Below are 19,753 nucleotides of genomic sequence, written 5' to 3' on the forward strand. Positions count from 1 at the left end.
ACAAACACTTTTTGTTACTAAACTAACAATTTCATTAAATAATTTTTTAATTTATTAAAATTGAATAAATAAAAAGCTCCTAAAAATATATGAAATTTGATAAAGAATGATAGTTTAAAAAATTATATGAAATTAGATACTTTAATTATTTTATTATGAAAGAATCGAATAAAAGATTCTATTTTAAAGTCAAATTATTTAAATTTATTAAAATTGAATAAATAAAAACTTCCTAAAAAAATATAAAATTTGAATGAAATAAGATATTTTTGTTATTTTATTATGGAAGAATCGAATAAAAGATTCTATTTTTAGTCAAGAAAACTCGTAGATTTCTTTTATATATATGTATATATATAATAAAATGACAAGGTTTTTGGAATAAAATCATATGTTCCTTACAAATTGAACGGTTTAAATCTATTTGATGGTAATCTCAATCAATTTATATATTCCCCCAAAAAGATCTAAGCGTCGCCCTAATGATGAGAACTCAGAAGACGTCAAGGTGTATGCTACCATCGTAGCCCGCACTTGATTAGTCCATCAACGGGCAAACTTTAGTTTCTGAAGGATTTACCAATCGCGCTTAAGCACCTGTCCTTAAGGGCCGTCGGTTCTGCGTACTTAGCAGCATGTGACCTACCGGTCCTCAGTGGAAGCCATGTCATCAGGAGAAGGTATTTACGAGTTTGTCTGTTACCAGTGGACAGAGGGGATATAGCGAACTTCTTTTTTTCGATCCGAATCTTGTGCCCTGCGACCAAATCTCAGCATCCCACGGGACATAAGGTGTTAAAATTCGAAGGAATTTAAAGAGGTTGAATAGCCCGAGACAGAGCTTGGCATCCGAACCGTACAGGCGCAGCAGAATTAGAGAATTGGGTCTTGGGGATGGATCAAATGGGGTTCAGCGTACACAATTTTTTCAGGAAGCCTGCAGTTTTGGAGACATTTTTGGATGTGATATTATGTCTGGTGCCCTTATGGCTAGCCGTCATGATAGGTCTTATTGTCGGTTGGTCGTGGAAACCCAAGTGGGCTGGCCTGATTTGTCTTGGAATGAGGTCTAAGGTTCGATTCGCCTGGACTGCTCCTCCTGGCTTCGGTGCTCGCCGTCTTTGGTTTGCTATTACTGCACTCTCGGCTTACCCTGTCTTGAAAAAGCTGTGGTCTAATTTCAACGATGCGAAGACCAAGGATGAAGACTCTGCTATGCCGGATTCAAAATCCACGGATTCTAGTCCCGAGGAAAGGTAATCACAGTGCATCTACTTTCTATTTTGGGGTTAGAATCGACGTTTCTGTGTTTTTATTGGTGCTTTCAATCAACATTATTGGGGAATCGTGAGAAGCGAACTCAACTCTTGCCGTTTTTAATTTATGTTCTATCATCTAGGTAGAATGTGAAAATGGGAAAAAATATACTGTTGGGTATTTGAGCTTACTTCACTTGGATAATGACTGAGAGAACGGGAAGGTTCATCAAGCACATTTTTGAACGCACAGCGTTGCCAATCTGGAACCAGACTTTGGGGTGCAAACCCAGATTGTTAGGTTGATGTTTTAGAATCCTCTCTGCTCAATTGTGCTAACATGGCTTAACATTGATTGCCTTTTTGACTATTTGTAATATATAATGCAACTGCATGTTACAAATGTAAATGGCGGAATACTTGAATGAATTAATCAGAGATCAAACTGATCTATATATACAAAGAGGGGAGTTGAATAGAATAGAAACATTCTATTCTAGACTACACCTAAATATTAGAAACATTCTAATATTTACAGAGATATAATAAGATATAATAGTGAGCATTAAAAAGAAACATGAAGGTTATTTTAATACCCCCCCTTAATGCTCAATCTATTTACTAGACCAATAGATCCCCTGAATTTAACAAACTTGTCAGGACCAAGGGGTTTAGTGAAAATATCTGCTGATTGCTCTGAGGTAGGAACATAGCGTAACTGAATAGATCCATCTTCTACTAATTGTCGGATGTAATGGCAATGAAGCTCTATGTGCTTGGTTCGTTCATGAAACACTGGGTTCTTGGCAAGTTTGAGTACGCCCTGATTGTCTGAAAACAAAGAAGTCGAACCTGCTTGAGGAATATGCATATCTGCAAGCATCTGCCGGAGCCAAATTGCTTCACAAGCTGCCTTGACAGCTCCTCTATATTCTGCTTCTGTAGAGGAGAGTGCATGTGCTTGTTGCTTCTTACTGGTCCAAGTAACTGCTGCAGATCCGATACTAAACACATAGCCAGAAGTAGATTTCCTATCATCAACTGAGCCGGCCCAATCGGAATCAGTGAATCCACTGAGCTGAGGAGTAGTACTCCTTGTGTAAAGAAGACCATAATCTAAAGTACCATGTACATAGCGTAACACACGTTTCGCTGCAATCCAATGATCAGTCTTGGGGTTTGTCATGAACCGTGAGATGTAGCTGACTGCAAAACTGAGATCAGGTCTAGTAGTAGTAAGGTAGCTGAGACTACCTACTAGCTGCCTGAAGAGTGTTTCATCTACAGGAGGAGAAACAAATTGTGCGGACAATTTCAGACCAGTCTCCATTGGAGTGGAGGCAGATTTGCAATCCTGCATTCGAAACCTATCAAGCAAACTTCTGGCATACTTGGACTGAGACAAAAAAATACTATTGTCAGTCTGCCAAACCTCAATACCTTAACAATAATGAAGCAATCCGAGATCTGTCATATCAAAAGTTCTGCATAGATCCTGTTTGATTTCTGAAATCAAATGTTCTGAATTTCCAGTAATGATCAAATCATCCACATAGACAACAAGAAAAAGAATATCATTACCAGAGTGTTTAATATATAGATTACTGTCTGACGGACTACGCTGAAATCCTTGAGCAACCAAGTAATGATCAATCTTTATGTACCAAGCCCTAGGGGCCTGTTTAAGACCATAGAGGGCCTTCTGGAGTCTACATACTTTGTGTTTTGAACCGGCAACCTTAAAACCTAGGGGCTGCATCATGTAGACTTCTTCCTGTAATTCACCATTGAGAAAGGCGCTCTTCACATCCATCTGATGAACTTTCCAACCATACTGAGCTGCAATTGCAAGAAGAATGCGAATAGTGCTCATCTTGGCTGTTGGTGCAAATGTCTCCTCATAATCAATGCCTTTGTGCTGGGTGAATCCTCGAGCAACAAGTCTAGCTTTGTATTTGTCCAAGGTACCATTTGCATGGTACTTGACCTTATAGACCCATTTACAGCTAATGGGTTTCTTCCCAGGAGGGAGATCTGAAAGAACCCAAGTGTGGTTCTTTTGAAGACTCTGAAGCTCAGAATCCATTGCTTGTTCCCATTCTGCAATTCCTTTGGCCTCTGCATATATCTGGGGCTCAAGGATACTGTGGATGTTGGCCATAAGAGCTATATTAACTGTGTTGTGCTGAAGGCTCTTATTTCTGGAGGTTCTACCCTCAATGAGTTCATCAGGACGAAGATCACTAATCGTTTGAGCCCACCATTTTGGCTGAAGAGTCGAGGAGCCAATATCAGATGCTGACGGAATAGCTGAATGAGAAGCAGGAGCAGGAGTTGTATTATCTGGAAGTGACTGAGGTGGTGTATCAGTAGCATCAGATGACTCATATAAAATAGAAGAACCCAAGTCAGAGATTGCTGAAGACTGAATCTCAGAATGTGGTGGGGAGTCAGAGAGTGGAAATGGTCCAAATTCCTCATCAAACACAACATCACGACTGAAGATTAAACGATCAGTATTTATATCAATCAGTCTGTAGGCCTTATGTGTGTGACTGTATCCTGTAAACATAAGTTTCTGGCTTTTGGAATCCAACTTAGTGTGTTTGGCATCAGGAATCCATACATATGCCAGAGAGCCAAAAACTTTCAAATGGTTGATCCTAGGTTTGCGACCAGACTAGGCTTCCTCAGGAGTCTTATGGTTAACTGCAAGGGTGGGTGACCGGTTAAGAAGGTAGACAGCTGTGGATACTGCTTCTGCCCAATATTTTCTGGGAACATTTCTATGTTCTAGCATAGTCCTAGCCATTTTTGTGATGGTACGGTTTCGACGCTCTACAACACCATTTTGCTGAGGGGTGTGAGGTGTGGTGAACTGACGTCTAATGCCATGAGTAGTACAGAAGGCAGAGAAAGCAGAAGAACAGAATTCCCCCCCATTATCGGTCCTAAGAGTACGGATGGAGGAACCAGACTCTTTTTTTACTAGAGCTTTAAACTGCTGAAATACAAGAAAGGCATCTGATTTTTGCTTAAGAAAATATACCCACATTTTGTGACTGAAATCATCCACAAAGAGTACAAAATACCTGTTCCCAGTAATAGGAGTATTCATAGGACCACATACATCAGCATGGACTAGCTGGAGTACTCTGTATGCCCGCCATGATTCACCATTCTTAAATGGTGTCCTATGTTGCTTCCCTGCTTGGCAAGCTCCGCAAACGCGATGGTTCTGGGTCTGAATATTAGGTAGGCCATCGACTAAATTATCTCGAGCAAGTTGTGCTAGATATTGAATGTTCAGATGACCGTATCGTTGATGCCAGAGACTGCTGAGAGCAGATGATTTGGCGATGAAGGCATGCTCAAGGGAATCGCCTGAATCTACAAGCCTATAAATACCATGATCCTCAAGACCGAAAGCAAGGGTAGTGCGGGAAACACGATCAATAATCGAACACTTATTTCCACTGAAAACTACATCCAACTGAGGAGAGTGCTTCATAATCTGACTAACAGACAGAAGATTATGTTTCATGCGAGGAACATAACATACATTGAGAAACATGAGTTTTCTTCCTCCAAACTGAATCTGAACATTGCCCTTGCCGACAATATTGTATTCTTCACCGCCTTCAAAGATTACTGAGTCAGAATAGGGAGTGAATTCAACAAACCAATCACGCCTATGAGTGAAATGTCGGGAGGCACCAGAATCGATGTACCAAGCAGAAGATTTCACATGATTTGCAGGTATGCTGGCCATAAAGGCATGGTAGATAGATTCTTTCTGCTCTGAGTGTTGGGCAGCATTGGCGTGCTGTTTAATTGAGTCCAACTTTTGATGCTGCTGATACAGATGCTTATAATATGTGAATATTTCAAATGGCACAAACTTCGAGGTGAGAAAATGAAAGACCCAGAAAAATTGGAGAAGTAACCAGAAAAGAGCTCGAAAAACCCAGAAATAAAATGTTGTCGAAATCCGGATCCGCTGGCTCGAAAATCGAGGCACAAAAAACAAGGCACCCACAAAAATTTGATGAAGACCCATTTGAGATTTCAAAAAACCCACCAAGAATATGTGCTCAGAAAATTTTTCCGAAGTCAAAAACTAGGGTTTTGAGCAGAATAACAGTCGGCGGCCAAAAAGGTCAAAAAGGCAGAAAAAAGATGTTTGCAGGTGAAAAAAACAACAAAACCCAGCAGCTGAAACGCGAGCAAAATATCCAACAGGGATAGACAGACCCGTTTTTGAAAAAAAAAAACCAAAAAATCCCACTTTTTGAGATCTGGATGTGAACAGATTTGAAAAAATGACCTCCAGATTTGAAAAAACGACCTTCAGATTTGTGACTTACAGACTAAGCTATGGGTTTCCAAGAACGCCAGTAGCTGAAGACACAATTTTTCAATCGATTTGCACAGAGGGTTTAAACCCTAGCTCTGATACCATGTTACAAATGTAAATGGTGGAATACTTGAATGAATTAATCAGAGATCAAACTGATCTATATATACAAAGAGGGGAGTCGAATAGAATATAAACATTCTATTCTAGACTACACCTAAATATTAGAAACATTCTAATATTTATAGTGATATAATAAGATATAATAGTGAGCATTAAAAAGAAACATGAAGGTTATTTTAATACTGCAGAGCTTCATTTCGATTTTGACGTATTGTTATGCCAGGCTCTAGATTTTATTCAATGCCCATACCTAAACCAAAATACTTGTTGGGGATTCAAACTTTTGCCAGATTTAATCCTTAATGTAATGTACAATAGCACATAGCAAAAAAAATCAACAAATTCATCTTAAGTCACATGGTTGCTAGGTTTAATTGGGAGTTGTTTTTTCAGTAGAATACTACCAAGGCCAAATTCAATTGACATAAGATACATTCAGTACTAGGAGCAATGGGCTATAGAATTCCCGCCCCTTGTTCTATTTTGAGGTTTTGCTCCTTCCATTTCCTAGAATGGTCAAAAAGCAATTTGGGAAAAGTTTTGTCTCCCTCAAACATGAGGTATAAAAGGGAGAGAAGAGAAGAAGAAGACAGAGCATAAAGATTAAGGGAAGAGGGAAGTAAAGAGAAAATAAGGAAGCGACTCTTTTAAAAGATGAAGGGTTGTAACTCTTTCAAAATGCAGTGATTGTGGAAGGGTGTGACTATTGAAAAGGGTAGAGATGTTGAAGAGGTGTGACCCTTCCTCACAAAAGATATAAAGGAGAAGGAGGATCAAATGGAATGGGAAAGGGGAGTGGAGGAGATCTAGAGCAGATTTAGAAGTATAAGGAGGGATCTGAAATAAGAATTGAAAAGTGTTGATGTGAGTTTTGTGACCACTCCAACATGTAGAATAAAATACTACTTATCCTCTTGAACAAGGAAATTGTAGATGCTAAACAATTTGGCATTATGGGATCAACTAAGACAACTCCAAGGTTTACAATGTGTACTAGTGGCTTTATGTTGCATATAACTCAGTGAATATGATGTGATTGTATTGGTAATCATGAGGCAACTTACGTAAATGTTGTTGGACCTAATCGTATTTTCCCTTTAAAGTAGGGGGAACTTGAACCAAACTGGCTTGAACTTGAACCAAACTGGCTTGAACTTGAAATTAAGACTTCTAAGCTAACACCTAAGGACAATGATACCAACGGATGGTAAATAGATGAGTGAATTCCTTAACTAAGCTTCACCAAATGAAACAACTATACAAAGATAAATGCAATCTCTAAAGGTAAAAAACGGTATTCATATTGTAATCTTTCATCCAAATACCCAATACTGGCGTAATCCAAATGTACATCCACAATCAAACTTAATGCTTTAAAGCGAGTTTAGATTAATCATACATTGTGGTTTGCAATCACAAACAACAAATGACACAAGCTTGGAATTCATCATGCATCTTCACATTTCTCCATTGCAATCAATGAACTTCAACTTCAACTTGGAGAAATAGAAACCATGCAACATGTGAAAATAACACATTAAAGCTCATCATATCATCAATGAAAGTCACATATTGAATTCAAACATAGTCACATAGCCTTTTATACACTTCTCAACTACAATGAAGGGTCCATATTAATTTGGAATGAAAGGCCAAGGGAATTCAATTGAAACCCTAATTAAGGTTTGTTGCAGCTACTAACAAACATTAAATGTCATCCAATAAGATGATTACATTACTTTGGAATACATATCCTTTTAAGGATTAACCAATAAGAAAATTGCTTGCAATAACACATTAAATGCCTTCCACAAATGTCCTTCATCCTTTCTGTTTTGGAAATCTTCTCCTTGAATTGTTCTTGAAGTTGCTCATCTTGATATCTTGATCTTCTTGTTGATGACTAGGTTTCCTTCTTATTGATCTTGGATTTACAAAGGAAATCCAAGGTTAAAATAACTTTCCTCACTTGTAGAGTAATCCTTCCTTGGTCTTGAAACTGCTTGTGATTGTAATAATTGTATCCTTCATGTTGTAATATTCTTTTTTTGTTCATCTTCTTTAATCTCTTAGTGAATTCCTTGACCTTGACTACCTTTCTGATGCTGAAATGTATGCTTCTCCACCATTCCATGCAATCAATCCTACAAAAGAAAGAGAAACACTTTGGATCAAAATCTTGAAGAATAATTGAAGTGTAAAGTATTTTCTTGATAAACATTTTCTCAAAGTGAGGGCTTGTGGCTAGATTCAGAATTGAAGGAGGATCTTTTGAATTTGAATTTGGACTCCTTGACTAGTCACTAAAGGGAATGTTATTTTGGGTTTAGAATGTTTAGTTTAGGTTTAGAATCAGATTTCTTCCCTGATAATCTTGCCAATTTATTTTTAAAATCCTTTTGAAAGACTTACCATTAATCTGGAAAGCATCTTCCTAAATCTGATTTTGCTTTGTTGTATCTGACTTGATTGACCCGCTAATTCACCACCCTCTTAAATTTTGCCTTTCTGATTGAAAGTTCAACAATAATATTCGCCTTGAAATTGTTCTGATTTTACACTTCCACATTGGATCTGCATTGGCTGTGCATTCAATCTAAAATATCACTCTTGCATCTGCTGAAAATTGCATTTCGGGTCAACCTTAATTTGCAACTGATAGGGATTTGATTTGCCTGTATTGCCTTGCTTCTGGTTTTAGATTCAAATAATCATTTGCCTGGGATTTTAATCACTTAAACCCTATTTTCTTCACCCTTGCATGTTTAAAACCTTGAATTTCAATCTTATCTCAAGGGCAGAAATTACACTTTTAGGTGGAAATGAAAAATGTCAAGGTCAGAATTTAGACAAGGAGCTGGAAATGCTTCTGAAAGGATGTCGAAATTCCAGCCAGGATCTATAAATGAGCAAAAAAAATCTAGCTTTATAATTAAATTCCACTTGGATTTTTAAATTATTTCACTTCCTTGTTCAAAACATGAAGATTTGGACATAAATTTTCCCTTTAACTCCTTAGAACTCAACTTATAAACCCAAAAGATTATATCTTAAATTGAAAAGATTCTCTCATTTCTATTCCCAAATCACTATAATCATGTGATTTTCCTCTATGTCTCTTGGGCAGAATTTCATGATGGACCTGGAAATGTTGTTGCCTTGAGGTGGACAATCCTCATTCTAGGTGGAAGGTCCAAGGCTTGAGGTTGTAAATCAACATTTTAGGTGGAAATGCATGTTGCAAGGGCTAATTTTAGATGTCTTGGTGGAAGTTAACCTTGTAGCTCTAAAATCTTGACTTGAGATTCCTTATTTTGTTCTTCACAATTTTGTCGTTCTTGACTAAGGACTTAGGATTTATCTTTATCTTTACTTAGTTGTTCAACTCTTGATTTCCACTTTAGCATTCTTATTTCACACTTTAGACCTTGATCCCCAACTTTTACACAACTTAAACACCATTTTGACAACTTTTACACTTCGCAATCCAAACCTTTCAACTTCACACTTCACTTTGAGAACTGGTAACAATTCCTCTTGGACTTGGCAAGACTTCTCAATTGTTTAGGAGACTAAGTGACCAAAAGTATTGCCAAGCTAGACCAATACTAAACCACTTGCATTACACTAAGCTAGCAAGTGAAAAGAGAGGGGGTGCTCATTTGTAATGGGGCGTGTGTGTTTACAGCACAACATTAGTGCCAATTCGTAAAAAAATGTTCTTGCACATTTCAAAGATGATAACTTATTGCACACTTAGAACCTTTGAATAATTGTCTCCAACCTATCAATCAACTTGAAAATATAATCAAGGAAAAGAAGAATCATAAATTTGGATCAAAACACTTCGTCTTCTATCACCTAAGTTTGTGCAAATGTCTTCATTACACCTCGCAAGAACGACCTATGTGAGTTGTCGTACTTCAAAAGCGTATTGGATTTTACCTCCCTACCAATCAAGCATCCATAGCCCCCGATGAGGTTATCACTGTAATTCCCACATTGCTCTATTGCTACCTAAGCATCAAGACCCTGCGATAGAGATATTTAGAACTTCCCAAAGCCAAATACTTTGATTGATATTTCGTTTCATTTCATTTTTCTTCTCTTTTTTGATATATATATATATATATATATATTTATATATATTTATTTTTTCATGTTTTCTCTTTGGCTTATAAGAAATGAAACTTATAATGGCTTTGAGAATTACAGTGGCTTTGAAGTAGATTTAATATTTTTCACTAGCCATGACTTCTCCTAAGAAATCTCAATGACTTATAGCAATTATTTATGTGTGAATCATCCAAATCAAGTAGACTAGGTACTAAATTTTGTCCCCTTTTTATACACAACTTAAAATTATATTGCACTTAAACAAGGTCATTGAGCCGTTTTTGAGTCAACCTGTTTCTTTTCTTTGTGTGGATGGACTTGAATAAGCTCCAACTGCGTGAGATGAACTACAAGGCTGGCACAAGGCTCTGAGAGCAAAATTCTTTAAATTGTGGGTATTGCCACCCCAAGTTGCTTGCCAGGCATCTGCAAAACAAAATATAATAAGTTATAGAGAATTGAAAAAGGATAATGAGAAAACATAACTTATCAAATTGTAAATGTTTTAAACTTTTATAGTTTACCTAGGGATTGAGTGCCTCTTGCTCTCTTTTCTGGCATAGAAGAGAACAAATTACCACTTGATTCCATAGACTTGTTCGGTCACACAAGGCCTCTCTCTGCTTCATCGGATATCATCCTCTTAATGCATCTAGAGAGATCCTCCATGACCTCTCCATTAGAATCTGAACAGGAATCATTAGCCCTAAAACAATCAAAAAATGAAATCAAGTCTTAGTACACAACCTTAAATAAAGTAAAATGAAGTCTTAGTAAAATCTCAAGGAAAATCTTAGTATTTGAAACAAGGGTCGAGGAAGTAGCCTGCTGCATGAATGGGTTGGTGGAGCATATTGTTCCACCTCCTATCAATTATGTTAACTTTTGAGACTCGTTGCAAATGTAATAGTATTGCTTGTAAGGTATATATTTTCCAAATGGCAAGAATCTCTCTCTTATATTGAGGATGAGACATGGAGAGACATGTTCCTTCATGGGACGTGTCTCTTCGTTATTATTTAATATAATAATTAATTATTTAACTACATAAATATATCTATATATATAATATATTCCACATATATATATATATATATATATATATATATATATATATATATATATAGTGAGTTTTATCTGATTGAAACTATACTAACATTAACACTCCCTCTTAGTTAGGGAGGATAAACATTATATAGATATTACACCATTGGTATATTAGGAATGGCAAATTTTAAGGATATCTTTGATCAAAAGATCTCCACTAGTTTGATATCACTTTTGATATCATGAGTATTGGTCTCCAGAATATCAACACATGATATTCACCAAATACTTTGAGTAATGGTATTAAGAGCAATGGCCTCATGAATGTCAACTCACATGACATTCACTAAGTACTCTTTGAGTACTAGCCTTCTGAATGTCGAGTTGAAAGATATTTACCAAGTATTGTGAGTAATGGCCTTATGAATGTCGAGTTGAAAGATATTCACCAAGTATTGTGAGTAATGGCCTTCTGAACATCAAGTTGCATGATATTCACTAAGTACTCTATGTAATGGCCTCTTGAACATCAATTTGCATAATATTCACCATGTACTCAAGAAATGTTTATAAGGTATGTGCACACGCATTCTCATAATGCGTACCATACCATATAAGCATCCATGGTCTGTTTGAGGTACTTAATTCACCATGCAAAGTATAATCTATCATGACCTACATAGAAATTGTAAGATATCCATCATACTAGAAAATCAAGTTATTGTAAGATCGTCACCTTTCAATAACTTCTGCAAATACAAGTGGTAATCATTTGGAAGTCGTCACTTCCTCATGATGTACAAAAGGGGAGGCCCATTAAGATCATGTAGTCACACACATGGATTTTCAGATCCCCATCAAATATCAAATCTTTTGAACTCCCTATTCAGTGTTGCCTTTGATAAAGTGTCAAGACTCCCTCTTAATATCAATCTTCCTCTTCCTGCAAGAGCATCCTTGGAGAGAAAGATCAAGGCAAATAGCTCTTATAGTACATATAGAATTCCAAATAAGAGGTTGACCACTAAAGTAATAACAACAATATTAAATATATAATAAAAATACTCATCTCATTATTTTTATCACTTTCCATATAACTTATCATTATCTCTTTATACTAGTATATATGTTTCCATGTTCTAATTAAATACCTTGGTTATGTGTATGTGCTTACACTTTATTATTACCTGTGCTGACATCACAATATAAGCACATGGCGGGACGTACTCCACGTACCCTATGATACTTATGTGCCTTCCTTATCTCAGGAGCCATCTTGATTTAATGCAAAGTTTTTCGTTATAGTAATTTGCCGGGGACGTGATGAATTGAGTGTGTGTCCTACCTCATTTTTGTTCACTTTACTTGTCCGCCTATACATTCACAGTAATATGACACCTACTGGGAAGGTGATAACCATCAATCTCCCAACCCTCCATTTCCTTGAAGTTGAGAATCATCCAATGTGCATAGCCACATTCTCAGTGAAAAATGAATGCTACTGTGACAAATGTTATCGTGCAGTCTTGCTTATAAATGTCATTTTATTCCATATGTAAACGCCTGCCCCATGAAATCCGCTCCGTGCTAATGTATCCTCACCAAACAATCTAGAGACTGAACCATGTTTTCAATTGGTATTATCTGATGTATGTTAGCATCAATAGATGATACAGTATTGGACCCAAATATAATACTTCTCATCAAATGCTCATAACGCAAATTCTTGACAGTATTTGGTTACAAACCTACAACCTAAGCCTTTTACATTGGATGTTAATATTGGAGAATATCGTGTCACTGGCCAACAACTTCGTCGTGGTTATCATTCGCAAATGTCTTAATATGGGAATGCTGAGAAGATGCTGAAAAAATGATTCCCTGTGATAGACCCAAGCCATTTGCTCTCTCGATATCAGTTTGATAATCTATTTGTTTCCACCCATTATGCATGTCGGGCACTCAGATCTAACTTATTCTCCTTGCTTGGAATGCTCGACTACCACATACTCCAAACACAATCAGGAGATGTAACACAAGTGCTGCTACTTCAGGTATTTTGCCCATAAATATATCTAGTGCTGAAAACAACTTTTTCTAATGTATCAGGGGTTTTCTAGGCTTCACCATTAAGCCAAATCCACAAAGATTCATACATGTTGACCGACCGAACTGAATCAAAAAATAGAAGCAATCAAGGATGCGACTTGGTTTAGAGTTCTAAACAATTACTCTTCCTTGGTGAATTTTCTGATTGTTTGACTTTGTAAGCTGACTCCATATCTTTTATTATAGGACATGAAATCTTACTACTGATAGGCCAACACTGGGGCAAACATTATGAAAGAATTAACAATTTAAGATGAAGTTCGGCTGGTCTATATGTGTCAATCTAAGAGCGTAAGTTTGCAAAAGGTGTCCAAGCAATATGCTATCAAGGGCAAATATTATGAAAGAATTAACAATTTAAGATGAAGTTCGGCTGGTCTATATGTGTCAATCCGAGAGCGTAAGCTTGCGAAAGGTGTTTGAGCAATATGCTATTAAGGGATGATAGTTGAAATTTGAGCGATTATGGATGCAGCTAAAACACATGAAAGTGAACCTATGGAAAACTGAAATAAAACTGCGACAAATGAATCTATGAAAAACTGAAATCAAACTGCGACAGGAACTTGACTGAAACCTGCTAAAATGATTTGGACAATAAAAACTTTAGAAACTAAAACGTCTTTCTACCAGCAATAACAATATAATTAATTTTATTCACTGAATCAAAACTATGATAAAACATTAGTAATTCAAATTATAAGAAAACAGTAATCATATTATACCAATGCAAAATCAGATTACAAACTGCTACAGGAACAACAAGCATATCATATTAATACAAATCAGATTACCAACTAATACAGAAACAATAATCAAATCAATTACTAATTCAAATGAAACTTGATATTAATGAAATACAAACGTACCACATTGAAATAAAAACCAGACAACACACCAGACGTCCCGAGAAGTGGGTCCCCTCCTCAGTCCGTCAGGTGGTGAGATAGGACACATTGAGCATGGGGTTCATCAGCACAATAGACAGTCTTTTATTTCTCAAAGGAATAGTACAGAATTGTCTTTACATCTCTATATCACACTTCTTATATAGATATCACGTACAAAGTGCATACAAAAAAACGTGGTCTATATTTGGTTGGAGGCCAACAAACTATGCAAATTGAAACCGTAAGTATGAAACTGAAATACTTGATGGTTTCGGCTGGATGTATGAAATAGCAGATTTAGACACAAAACCGGTTTTACCTTCTCCACTTTACAGCAACATCTAATCCAATTCTCCTCCTTGAATTAGGTATAAGAGGAGTTTAATAATTTGAAAGATAAAATAACTCCCTTAAATCTCAGAGTAGGAATACTGTGCAAATTTCTTAACCATAAACATAAGATGGTAAGATCATCTTTTAATGGTAACTAAGCTGATAAATGCAGCTATGTAGATGATTTTGATGATGCATTAATAAATGTAGCTGTAGCACCAAGATAATGTGGTAAATAGAAATGATCATTGGTTCTTTCGCCAACTGCAAAATGAAGAGCTTGTAAAATAGGTGACAGGAACATCTACACTCATAAATCAACATGCTGTAATTATAACAATTAGTAAAACAAATCAATAATGCATTTTCCATATTTTAATCCCAAAACCTCATTAAATACTGCTTATATATATTAAATCATATGCAACGTAAAATAGTAAAATGGGTTGAAATGGAATATGGAAATGAGTATGAAACTAAATGAAACAGATTAAAATATGCCATTAAATAGGTTGTAATTTGTTCTCATCAACTACCATGATTTTGATCGCTTTATTACATTCACATTTTGGCTGTGATACCATGTTAACTTTCTAAGGATCGTTGCAAATGTAATAGCATTGCCTGTAAGGTATATATTTTCCAAATAGCAACAATCTCTCTCTTATATTAAGGATGAGACATGTCTCTTCATTATTATTTAATAAAATAATCAATTATTTAACTATATATATATATATGTATATAATATAATATATAATATATCTCATATATCTAATATATATTAAATTAAGTATATATCTCATACACATACCTTTAGCGAGTTTTATCCGACGGAAACTATACTAACATTAACAAATTATTTTCCAAATGGGATCAAATTTGAGTCTGTCCCCATTGTAGTAATTTTTAACAGCCTCTTTGGCGTTATCCACGGCCTTATAAAGACATCCCATTGGGGATTGTTTCCCATCACATATGCGCAGGACTCTAACCAGGGGCATAGACATCTACAATTGAAATTTGAAAAATACAAATTAGTTACTAATGTAGTAACTACAAAGTAATAATGAAACTTGAATCAACTAAAAAATTAATGTTTTGAATTTGAAGTTACCTTCACAATTTCAGTAGTCTTTTCAAAAAACTTCCATCAAAGACTATCCGTGTCACAACCTCTACGTCATGTTTCTTTGTGTAAGGTGAATCAATCCAATCAGGACACAAAAACATTTGTTTTAGAGGCAATATTGTGTTGATAATACTTTGCAACGTCAAGAACACCATTGCAAAACTTGTGATAGCGGGTCTCACTAATCTCTGTCTTTAGTGATCTTTCTCATCAAACTTAGAACCCATGGGTGATTATAGATAAACTTGGTGACTTGCCTTGCATCTTCCACAACTGGATTCGGGTAATCAAGTGCTCACAAGGTGACCAAAAAAGTGTGGGGTGCCTCTCTTGGAGGATTCTACCTAACATATTAGTAAAAACTCAATAATTAGTTGCAAACTTTCCATATTCACATCAAAGCTAAATTGAATGATACCATAAAATTACTACGATAATAGATAATCGTCTATTATTAGTTAATGGTAATCTATTGTAAATATCTAGTTAGCTTTAAGTTAGCTTTCGCTTTTTTAGCTTTCTGTGTTAGAATAGAATGTTTCTATTCTTTACGATCATTTCCTTTATTCTTTTTTATATAATGACCTTTCGGTCTCTGTTAAAAACAAGCAAATATTTTTCAATTACTTCATAATATGGTATCAAAGCATAGTTGGATTTTTTTCCAAAAATAATTTCTTATAGAAATTTTTGGTTTTTTATTTTTTGAAATTAATCCTTACCTGGATTTACTTGCTTCCTAATACCTAGTCACGACTAGGGTTTCAAAGACAAAGATCTGGGAATTCGTCTGGAAAAAAAGCGTATTTTTTGGACTTTTTTTTCTTTTGAAAATCGCAATCTGCAAATCAACGATTTCTTGAGCGTTTTTGGTGCTGTTTCCTCATCCTCTCTATTGTCTTAGCCAAAACGACTCAGTTCTGAATAAAATCGGCCATCTTTTTGCCTGCAAAACCCCTTTTTTCTGCAATTTTGACCATTAATAGTTGCCAACTAGGGTTTTCTTCGAAACCCTAATTTTTGGGCTCGAATTTTTTTCTTGATCACATATTCTTGGTGGGTTTTTCAAGAGCTCAACTGGGTTGTTCGTTTTTTTCTGGGTGCCTCATTTTTTGTGCCTTGATTTTCGAGCCAACAGATCCAAAAAATTTCAACATTTTCCTTCTAGGATTTTCGAGCTCTCTTCTAGGTCACTCTTAAAATTTTTGTTTTTTCGAGCTCTCTTCTGGAGCATCGGTGACAAACATTTTGTTCAAGCACAACTCAAAATTCAATGGTCAAAATTAATGCACTTGGAAGCAGCGGATCATCCCCATTTTTGAATATCGGAACACCAATCAACTTGTTCTGGGTGTTACGAAACTTCCAACTGCTCTTGATTCTAATTAGGATACATGGGATCTGAATAATCGGGAGGTAGTGATGCTTCTCAAATTATCTGTGGTTGATGATCAACTTTCTCAGATTCCATTTAGCAAGACAACTGCTCAGAGCTGGACACATCTCAAAGGTCTTCATAAGACTTCTGACAAAAGCAGAGCTTTCTTTCTGAGAAAACACTCTGTTTTCTATTGTCATGACTCATGGATGAGTGCATCTCGCTCCAGGCACACCTGAATTGGATTCAGGAAATCCATGATCAGTTATTTGCCATCGGTCGCAAGATGGAGGAAGAGGATATTGTGGTTATCACTCTTCGGAGTTTACCAAAATCCTATGAGCATTTTATCGAGACTCTTAAGATTACATCTTCTGGTGTTGATTTGAAGTTCACTGATCTCTGCACACTGCTGCTTCAACAAGATTAGTGGAAACAACAGTTTGGTAGTAGCTCTAGTTCCACCTCCACAGAGCAAGCCTTTGTTGCGAGATCCTTTTAGAAGGATAAAGGCAAGCTTCAACAACCATCTTAGCAGAAGTCTTCAACTCCACCATTAGATGGTTCTCGAAAGAAGAACATTCAGTGCAACTACTGCTACAAGTTTGGACACATGAAGGTTGAATGTCGGAAACACTTAACTGCACAATCTAAGCAGTCAGGTTCACAGCCCAAAGCGAACAATGCAGAGCACACTGAACAGACATAGTCTGCCTTTTACGCCTTCATGGCTAAAAAACTTGCAGAGAATGTGAAGTTGTCTACTTGGTACATTGAAGTTGTCATTTCACTCACTGCAAAGACTGGTTTATTGATTACCAGCCTTATTTAGAGTTTGTTATTTTTGGTGGCGGAGAAGAATACACGATTGTTGGCAAAGGCAACATTTGTATTTAGTTTGCTGGGAGGAATCTCATATTTGTACTACTTTCCAGGGATGAAACTAAATCTACTCTCAGTCAGTCAGTTGCTGCGACATTCTCCACACATGGATGTCACCTTCAGTTCACATTAGTGCACCATCATTGATCGGGCAACTTAGTCTACAATTGCAATGGGTCTTGAGGGTCATGGTCTTTTCAAACTTATTGATTCTGGTGATTGTCGAGACTTAGCTATGGCTGCTTGACGGTCTCTATTCAGCACACTTTGGCATCAGCGATATGGGCACTTAAATGTGCATTATCTCTCAGAGCTTGCTCGGGATGAGCTTGTTCTCGGATTGCCAGAGATTTAGACTCAATAGCTTGGAGTTTGTGATGCATACCAGGCTGGGAAGCAACATCACACACCTTTCACCAGTGGCGATTCATGGTGAGTTTCTCAGGTACTTCAGCTTGTTCCTGTCGATATTTGCGGCCCTATGGCCACTCCTTATGTTCTTGGGTGTAGGTATTTTATGTTGTTTGTTGATGATTTCAGTAGAAAAATGTTGGTGTATTTTCCTTAAAAAGAAATCAAATGCATTTCTTGTATTTCACAAGTTCAAACCTTTAGTTGAAAAAGAGTCTGGGAAATCTATTATTACTCTTAGATCAGACATTGGTGGGGAATTTTGTTCTAATGTTTTCTCCAACTTCTTGGATATACATGACATCAAACGTCAATTATCCAGACCCCACACGCCACAACAGAACAATGTAGTTGAATGTTGGAACATGACAATCACCCTAGATGGCTCGATCCATGCTTGAACATAGACATGTTCCGAAGAAGTTTTGGGCAAAAGCAGTTAACACTGTAGTTTATTTGTTGAATCGGTCACCCACAGTGGCGGTCAAAGGTAAAATTCCGAAAGAGGCCTGGTTAGGTCACAAGCCCAGAATCAGTCACCTGAAGGTTTTTGGCTCCCTTTCTTTTGTTTGGATCCTTGTTGCGTCACGCACCAAGTTGGATGTCAAGAGTTAGAAACTCATGCTTGCTGGATACAATAGTCTTCATAAAGCCTACCACCTGATCGATGTTGAGACACCTTGTCTCATCTACAATCGTGATGTAGTCTTTGATGAACAATGAGGACCATTCATGCATGTTTCTCCTATTCTTGATCCAATAAGCCAGCCTATGAAGGCTCATGATTTGGGAGTTTGGCTTCCATTAGGTCCGCATGATGGGAGGGCTCTAGTAGCTTCTGCAACTCCAGTTATACCAGTGATCCTTGTACAGACACCTTGGGCTTCTCCTGCAAGATCACCTCTAGTTGTAGATGCTTCACCTGAGTTTGATCCAAATTCTTCTGATGAGTAACCTAATCATCACACATCTACTGATTTTAATGTTGGTCATTCTCCTGTCCTGTCTAAGTGGTGGGCTAAGACACTAGTTAATCTTCGTGATGATGAGCCCATAGATGGGAGAACTGCTCGGAAAAAGAGCAAAACTACAGAGTAAATTAACTTTGCTCTCATGGTCAACATTTACAGTGTGTTTGAACCTCAAACATATTCTGAGGCTAAAGAAATTCCAGAGTGGGAATAGGGCATGACATCCAAACAACAGAGTCTGTTGAAGAACAACACCTGGGTCCTTTCCGATCTTCTACCATGGAAGAAACCCATTGGCTGCAAATGAATCTACAAGATCAAATTGGATGGTACTTTGGATAAGTGCAAAGGTCATTTAGTGGCAAAGGGCTTTTCTCAGCGTCAGGGCATTGATTATGAGGAGACCTTTGCTCCTACTGCAAAGATGAGCACCATCAGAGTAGTCCTAGCCATGGTAGCACACTTTGGTTGGAAGGTCCATCAGACGAACCTCAAGAGTGCTTTTTTGAATGATGATCTCCATCAAGAGTTTTATAGGATGCAATCTCCTGGTTTCAAGGTTGTTGGTAAAGACCACCAGGGTCTCAGATTAGTATAAGCTCTCTATGGTTTGAAGCAGGCCCCTCGGGCATGGTACATAAAAATTGATAAGTACCTTAGTGATCAAGGCTTCAAGAGGAGTTCTTTAGACTCAAATCTGTACAAAACAACTATTGACAGTGACATCATCCTTCTGGTTATTTATGTG

General features: G+C 36.9%; 1 protein-coding gene across 1 annotated transcript in view; it reads left to right on the top strand.

The window, feature by feature from the left end:
- Positions 1-713: 713 nt before the first annotated feature.
- The window catches only part of LOC149552984 (uncharacterized), a 74,899-nt gene continuing 55,859 nt past the window's right edge, over positions 714-19,753 (top strand). The window contains exon 1 of the mRNA XM_089788508.1: positions 714-1,256. Within this exon, the coding sequence (XP_089644634.1) occupies positions 895-1,256 (362 nt within the window). The 5' untranslated portion in view covers positions 714-894. The remainder of the gene's footprint in view (positions 1,257-19,753) is intronic.

Source organism: Cupressus sempervirens, chromosome 6 (assembly GCF_028749045.1).
Source record: "Cupressus sempervirens isolate cs-2001-9-10 chromosome 6, ASM2874904v1, whole genome shotgun sequence".
NCBI lineage: Eukaryota > Viridiplantae > Streptophyta > Pinopsida > Cupressales > Cupressaceae > Cupressus > Cupressus sempervirens.